The sequence below is a fragment of the Narcine bancroftii genome, chromosome 3 (assembly GCF_036971445.1).
Source record: "Narcine bancroftii isolate sNarBan1 chromosome 3, sNarBan1.hap1, whole genome shotgun sequence".
In the NCBI taxonomy this organism is placed as follows: domain Eukaryota; kingdom Metazoa; phylum Chordata; class Chondrichthyes; order Torpediniformes; family Narcinidae; genus Narcine; species Narcine bancroftii.
Window position 1 is genome coordinate 51,954,730 of NC_091471.1, and position 8,051 is coordinate 51,962,780.

The following is an 8,051-nucleotide window of genomic DNA, read 5'->3' on the forward strand; positions in this document are numbered from 1 at the left end:
TATGAGAAAATATTTTTTGAGCAACAGAACATTTGTCCCTCAAAAAAGTCCAGACTTAGTGTCTGTACCCAGGCCCTCAATTAAAATAGATAAATCTGGTTGCTGCGAATGTGCACTGAATGCTGAGATGGAGTATGATAATGGGGTGATAGAGAAATGCAGCTTCTGGGGAAAATTGTGAATTGGGCTGAAAGCTGCAACATTTGATTTAAAAAGATGTGCATCTCCAAATGGTCATGGCTACCTCCTGGGATACCAAGAAACTTCAGAGACAGAAAATGACCTTGAACCTGACAACATCTCTGTATGTGAAGGATGTGTCGATGGAATGCAGGGATGTCTATGTATAATGGTGTTGAAAAATTACCTGGTAACTATCGACCATTTCATATTAACATCACTGCAAGCCATTTGTCAAGGGCACAAGACAGCACAAATAGCTTTCTCGTTAGTCATTCAAAGATGCACGTGTTCCTGGTGGGACCAGTTGGTCCCAACTTTTACATACAATATACAAGTCAGAACATTTGGAAAATTACATGGATAGGAAAGGCTGAGAGGAATCTGGGCCAAATGCAGGAAAATGGGACTACTCAGGTAGTCAACTCGGTCAGCAAAGACAAGCAGGTCCAAAGAGCCTGCTGTGGTGCTGTATGACTCTGTAGCCCCTTTCACACTTGCATCCCACTAAATTGGCTGTTCAATGTCCCGGGATGGGAATGAGGATTTGGCTTTTCACACTTGACTGGGACACTGAATGCTTTCACACTTGCAAGGAGCCATCCCTGAGGTTAGGGTTGTACCTTCTACTGGTGACATCATGACACATCGAGTGGTGGTCGATCTGCCCTAAATCCTGATCAATGTATTATGATCTTATATTTGAACAAAATTAATCATGCCTAATTATAACATAATTAAGCTTTATGTAGAGTTCAGTATGAGCTCTTTAGCCTGTTGCTGTTGTGCTCACCTATATAAACCTTTAAGGGATCATGGAAAGTGCTAGCAATAAAAGCAATGACAGACAATTTTAAACAGCACGGGAAAGTTTGTACTGCTATAGCGCACAATTTATATAGCATGTGAAAGTTGGTAGCACCATTGCGTATAATTTATAAATACCGTGGGGGGGTGGAAAGCCATGGGGTCTTGCCCTCCCAGAATTCCATGCGGCAGAGAAAGGGCTGTATGACCGGCTCTAGCAATGGAGAATTTATGGAGGGTTTCTCTGCCACATGGCATCCTGGGAAGTGAAGTCCGCCATTGCTTTATCCCCAGTCTTTATAAATTGTGCACTATAGCGCTACCACTTTCCCACACTGTTTAAAAATTGTCCACTATTGCTAATTAAAATGTATAAATTTTGCCATGGTAAAGAATCAGCAGGAGAGAGAGAGAGGGAAGAAATAAATAAATAGCAATAGTGGACAATTTCCTTCACGTTCCTGCACTCACGTAAAAATCCTACATTGCAATTACCTGTATCACACTTGCCTGATTGCAGATGCTGAGGATTGGACTGGGGTTGAGGCCGTCAATCCCCGACGTGAGATGATGTCATCAGATGCCGGTGTCGAGCTGACTTTGCTTTCACACTTGGCCCTTTAAAGGCCGAATGGCAGTTAATTCCAGGGATCACTTGCAAGTGTGAAAAGGGCTTATTAAAGTATAACACGAAGAGTAATTATTGATCATTAGTATGAACCATCAATTGAGGCTGGTTAAAACAATTTTTTAGTGCAGGTGTATCGAAGGCAGAAAAGAATGATGGAAAATTTGAATTTGACTACCAAAAGAACAGATACGATTTGAAATCAAGCTTTGGATTCTGTGATTAGGCTGGTTATTGGGCAATTAGATGCAAAGCTAATGCTGTGTTTTACTGTTCAATTTGTACTGCTTTTTGGACAAATAAATGGAGTGTGTACAGCACCCATGCACAAAGCTCCTTTCACAACCATACAAATATCCTTTAGAATTAGTGTGGCTGCAAAAATATAGGTAAAGTTCTCAAGATTAGTGGCCCCTTTTCTAACAGTTTAAAAATCAAGTCTATCTACACCAACATGTTGTATGAAAAAGTTTCAAAGTGTATTTCGCATATGTTCTGTTCAGTGAACCATGCAAGGACAAAATGCTGAAGGACATTTCCACAGCTGTTGTCTCTATATTGACGCAAGGGGGGGGGGGGGCGGGGGCGGGGGCAGGGGGGAAGAGTTGGGTTAATCTCTGTGGATATTGATAGGCTTACATTCAAATGGAAAATTAAGATAAGGCAGAAGCTTGTGTTGAAAACTTGGTTCAAGTTGAATATTAAGCATCAGAATTAGGTTTATTGTCATGAATATGTATGTGTCATGAAATTACAGAATTCAAATAGAGCTAGATACCCAAGCTATATGGAACAATACTCTTTTAATTCCTCATTGTTTCCAGAGTCCAAAATTTAAAAAAAAAGCTATTACAAACATTTCATTGATAAAATGCAAAAGTTAGTGTAGAAAGAAATCATCACACGAAAATAACAGCCATAAAACTGGTAGATTTATAACTAATCCAGCATACTTTACCACCTGATATTTAAATCAACATATAATGTTTTAGTAATTACAGAAATTTCTGATGAAACAACAAATTGGTTTATGCAAGGGTATTGAGAAGTCACATTTACTCTATGAAAATCAAATGCTTCAGTGAAACAAAATATTTCTGTCACCTGCCCCAGAAAACTATACTGTGATGAAATTATTCTATATACATACTTCACTTGCACTGATTGTTATTAATCAGTCACTCTGGCTCTTGAATCCCATAATTAACCAGAAATTTACTGGTTCACATACCAGTGTGAACACTCCAAATCAACCCAGGAATTAACTGCCTAGGGAGGGTGTATCATTACCAATCTGTTTTGAATCAGCTCCAATCTGGACGGGCAACCTGGTATGACATTCTTGCATGCATGGGAGGTTCTTAAAGAGGCAGGGAATGGAAAGAGATTTTCTTTATTTATAAACATAGCATTCGCATGATTTTTTTCTGTTATGAAGAGCCTTAGTCATTCACACTGAAATTAATAAAGTTGGAATTTTTTCAGGTTAGGGTGTATTTTTACACAGCAAGCCATATTTGACGACATGTTAGATCACTTGTTTTTCCAAAAAAAAAACAGCTTAAAAATATTCCCCGGTTTTATATACCAGATTGAAATTAGGATGATAATGGTGAGTTTCACCGACAGTAACACTGTTGGTCTCCACATTGGTCATTGTTGTGTTGAGAAAGTGTCAGGTTCGCGAGAGATGAGTCTGGACACGAGGGTTGGCATTCAAACATTGCATAACTAATAGAAGAGCATGGGAAAATCAGAGCAGAAATAAAACACATATGCACAGAATAAAAGAGCATGGAAAATCAGAGCAGAAATAAAACACATATGCACAGAATAAAAGAGCATGGGAAAATCTACTGCAAGTATTGATCTATATAAGTGGATTTCACACTTTTTCTTTCTATTCATACCACCTTAATTAATTCCTTACTAATCACTGCTACCTATTGTTGGGGGTTGGTGGCAGGCTGTCGATAGGGGAGCGAGGCAGTGTGCTTTGGACAGTTCAAACTGAAGACAACCCTACAGACCCAGTGTAAATGTTTTGTGCTTTGTGCTTGCTCCCACAATCTGGCAGACCTAGTATCAAATCTCGGGTTAGGGTAGGGTTCAGGTTAGTGTTAGGGTTAGACTTTCCCTACACTCATATGTTTTTTATTCCACTTTGCCACGCTCACTAAAAATTGTGTGTGTGTGTCTATTATCACTGTTACCATCTTCCCACGACCATCTTTTGTAAGTAAAATCATTTACGACATAACTGGGTTCAGAGTTTTTGCTTTTGAGACCTATCAAATCTGTTTTCTCACTTATAACACCGACACGCACAGCCACACATCCCCAACCGGAGAGGGGCTGAAATTAAGTATCTGTACTCTCCTTCTAGATCAAAGCATTCACTGCCAGCAAGTATGCAATACTTCACTCAGGACCTGCGATACCGGGTTGCTCATGTGAAAGGGCGCATGGAGCCAGTCTTTCTCGGTGCAGTGTGAACGGCCCTACCAGCATTTCAAAACAGGTCGTTAACACGCCAATTCTGCAGTCTGCAATGTGAAAAGGCATGTTATTCCAATTTAGCCAACCTTCCGTCACAAGTCACGATTCAAGTTATCCTTTCATTATAGTCAAATGGTTTTAATCATGTTTTTCTTGGTTCATTTCAAACAAAACGTAGAAAAAAATGTTTTGCAAGGTCTATTTATTTTAATCCAATTGCCTGAAGTTTATGAAGCTTGAAAATAAAAGAATCAAGCATTGAAATCACAATATTTTGGTTAAGATCAAGTTAACAAGTGATTTATGGCTATTTTTCAATTTAAAATTTACGTAGGTTATGTATACGATATAGCCGAGGCCATTCACTCGATTATTGTGTGCTTAGGTTTTTTTAAAATTCAACTCAATAAAAGTATTTTAAAAGAAAGAAGTCCCATGCATGAAATTCTTGGTTGCTATCATAAATATTAACATTTAGTGTCATGCAAGTTAACACTCAAATTAGGATTTGATCAAATAAGCCCTTGTCACCCCTGTTTGGTCACCTGCCTCATGTCAAATATCCCGCAACACTCCTGCAAAATAACTATCGCTTTACCTTCATGAAAGGCGTCGCTTTTTTCCTAAAAAGAATTCATGCATCAGTAATTCAGTAGAAGTTTACAATTCAAGGACTTGAATGAAAGGTTCTGTCGAAGAACATTTACCCTGCATAGACGTGTCTGCATGTCTCGACTCGAACACGATGGAGACAAAACACTTGCAAGCGCAATGAGACAAGGCTGGGGTTTTGGAGCAGGGAGAGGCAGAGACTTTAAAAAGCGCGCAGGTCCTTCTCTCTGCTTAAATAAAACCTGACGAATGAATCCACCCCCCCAATAAAAAGGACTTTGATAACCAGTGAATTCAAAAACAACAATTTGGAAAGAGAAATGAACTCTGTCTGACCTATAAAATAAGGGCACACAGGTCGAAATAACTGACCGCCCCAGTGACGGAGGGACTGGAGCGGACGCCGAGGAATTCAGCCCAAAACTCGCAGGGGATCAAATCTGCAGCAAAGACTCTCGAGTCGCCAAATTGGGAGAGAGAGGAAAGAAACTTTCACATAAGAGGAGGAGGGGGGAAGGAGGGAGAGGAGGGGGGAAGGAGGGAGGAGGGGGGAAGGAGGGAGAGGAGGGGGGAAGGAGGGAGAGGAGGGGGGAAGGAGGGAGAGGAGGGGGAAGGAGGGAGAGGAGGGGGGAAGGAGGGAGAGGAGGGGGGAAGGAGGGAGAGGAGGGGGAAGGAGGGAGAGGAGGGGGGAAGGAGGGAGAGGAGGGGGAAGGAGGGAGAGGAGGGGGAAGGAGGGAGAGGAGGGGGGAAGGAGGGAGAGGAGGGGGGAAGGAGGGAGAGGAGGGGGGAAGGAGGGAGAGGAGGGGGGAAGGAGGGAGAGGAGGGGGGAAGGAGGGAGAGGAGGGGGGAAGGAGGGAGAGGAGGGGGGAAGGAGGGAGAGGAGGGGGGAAGGAGGGAGAGGAGGGGGGAAGGAGGGAGAGGAGGGGGGAAGGAGGGAGAGGAGGGAGGAGGGAAGGAGGAGAGGAGGGGGGAAGGAGGGAGAGGAGGGGGAAGGAGGGAGAGGAGGGGGGAAGGAGGGAGAGGAGGGGGAAGGAGGGAGAGGAGGGGGGAAGGAGGGAGAGGAGGGGGGAAGGAGGGAGAGGAGGGGGGAAGGAGGGAGAGGAGGGGGGAAGGAGGGAGAGGAGGGGGGAAGGAGGGAGAGGAGGGGGAAGGAGGGAGAGGAGGGGGGAAGGAGGGAGAGGAGGGGGGGAGGGAGAGGAGGGGGATGGAGGGAGAGGAGGGGGGGAGGGAGAGGAGGGGGGATGGAGGGAGAGGAGGGGGGAAGGAGGGAGAGGAGGGGGAAGGAGGAGAGAGGGGGGAAGGAGGGAGAGGAGGGGGGAAGGAGGGAGAGGAGGGGGAAGGAGGGAGAGGAGGGGGAAGGAGGGAGAGGAGGGGGAAGGAGGGAGAGGAGGGGGAAGGAGGGAGAGGAGGGGGAAGGAGGGAGAGGAGGGGGAAGGAGGGAGAGGAGGGGGAAGGAGGGAGAGGAGGGGGAAGGAGGGAGAGGAGGGGGAAGGAGGGAGAGGAGGGGGAAGGAGGGAGAGGAGGGGGAAGGAGGGAGAGGAGGGGAGGGGAGGGAGAGGAGGGGAGGGAGGGAGGGAGAGGAGGGGGAAGGAGGGAGTGGAGGGGGAAGGAGGGAGAGGAGGGGGAAGGAGGGAGAGGAGGGGAGGGGAGGGAGGGGAGAGGAGGGGAGGGAGGGAGAGGAGGGGAGGGAGGGAGAGGAGGGGAGGGAGGGAGAGGAGGGGAGGGAGGGAGGGAGAGGAGAGGAGGGGAGAGGAGAGGAGGGGAGGGAGGGAGGGGAGGGGGGAAGGAGGGAGAGGAGGGGGGGAGGGAGAGGAGGGGGGATGGAGGGAGAGGAGGGGGGAAGGAGGGAGAGGAGGGGGGAAGGAGGGAGAGAGGGGGGAAGGAGGGAGAGGAGGGGGGAAGGAGGGAGAGTACGGCTTGTCCTTTTAAGACAAACAATCGCTTATGAAGAGAAGAAATTTTAAAGGCGATATCGTGCTCGTGATTTCTTGAAGTTGGGGGGGGGGTGTTGTCGATTAAACAGTCACCGCAGCGGGGGGGGGGGGGGGGGTAAAGGAAGCACCGCTATCATTCAACTCGTCTTTGGGATGCCAGATTTCCGCGGCAACGGTAAATTATGCTTTTCATTTATTTATTCCAATTGCAAAGTCTTTCCACTTCAGAAACACCCTGAGTTGCAAATCTTTGACAACCTCTTCACAACGTGGGCACCCCCTCTCTCTCCCGACCCCCCCCGCTCCTTTCAGGAACTTTTCCAGCGGAGCCACGGTGAGAGAGAGCGAGCAAGGCTTAGTTTCACCCTTCCGCACGGACAGCCAAACCAAAACTCCCCCGACCCCGGTTTATTGCCCCGGGTTACCTTCTCCGTTGATTCTCGAGGACGATTAACCGCGCGTCCCGCTGTTCCACTCTCCAGATACCGTTTCGAGGGGACTGGACATTCCGGCGTCTCCCGCCCGACTTGTCAATCAACCGCGCGGCTCCACAAACACCGGATGAACCGCCCGGCCATCCCAAAGCACCATTGGCCGGACGGGCTGTCCATCCTGGGTGGGTGGGGGGGGGGGGTGAGAAAGGCTGCCTGTGTGGGGAGTAAACATCAACATGAGGGGGCTCCCAAATTGTTCATCGTTGTTGTCCAGATACATCTATAGGAGTAAAACACACAAGTTGCCAGACACCGTGATTCAAGGAAAAACACAAACTCAGCAGGTCGAACTGGATATAGTGAAGATACAAGACCATCGTTGGTTATGTCCTCAATAAGGACACTGGTGGACCTGCTGAGTTTCAACCATCTGAGAGAAGATGTAGTTAAACCAAAAAATATCTGCAGATGACGGAGTCGCGTGCAAAACACAAAAGTGCTGGGGAAACTCAGCAAGTCCTACAGCTTCCATAGGAGCCAAAGATTATATCTTTGGCTTGGCTTCGCGGACGAAGATTTATGGAGGGGGTAAAAGTCCACGTCAGCTGCAGGCTCGTTGGTGGCTGACCAGTCCGATGCGGGACAGGCAGACACGGTTGCAGCGGTTGCAAGGGAAAATTGGTTGGTTGGGGTTGGGTGTTGGGTTTTTCCTCCTTTGCCTTTTGTCAGTGAGGTGGGCTCTGCGGTCTTCTTCAAAGGAGGCTGCTGCCCGCCAAACTGTGATAGAATCTTTGGTTATATATTTCTTAGCCAAGTTAGTTTTATGGTAACAGATCAGATGCTTATCCTATCCCGACGTTGGATGATTGGGTGGATAAGGTTGGAAAAGCTACATTTCTTACAAAGATGCTCTTATTAAAAAGTTACTGGTGTGTCCCCTTAACTGAGAGAGGTAGA

At 46.7% G+C, this 8,051-nt stretch overlaps 1 protein-coding gene across 1 annotated transcript in view; it reads right to left on the reverse strand.

Annotated features, from left to right (window-relative positions):
- Positions 1-7,312, reverse strand: part of LOC138757170 (interleukin-11 receptor subunit alpha-1-like) — a 101,377-nt gene extending 94,065 nt beyond the window's left edge. The window contains exons 1-2 of the mRNA XM_069924084.1: positions 7,086-7,312; positions 4,713-4,737 (exon numbers count right to left, since the gene is read on the reverse strand). Of these exons, the coding sequence (XP_069780185.1) occupies positions 4,713-4,718 (6 nt within the window). The 5' untranslated portion in view covers positions 4,719-4,737; positions 7,086-7,312. The remainder of the gene's footprint in view (positions 1-4,712; positions 4,738-7,085) is intronic.
- Positions 7,313-8,051: the final 739 nt, after the last annotated feature.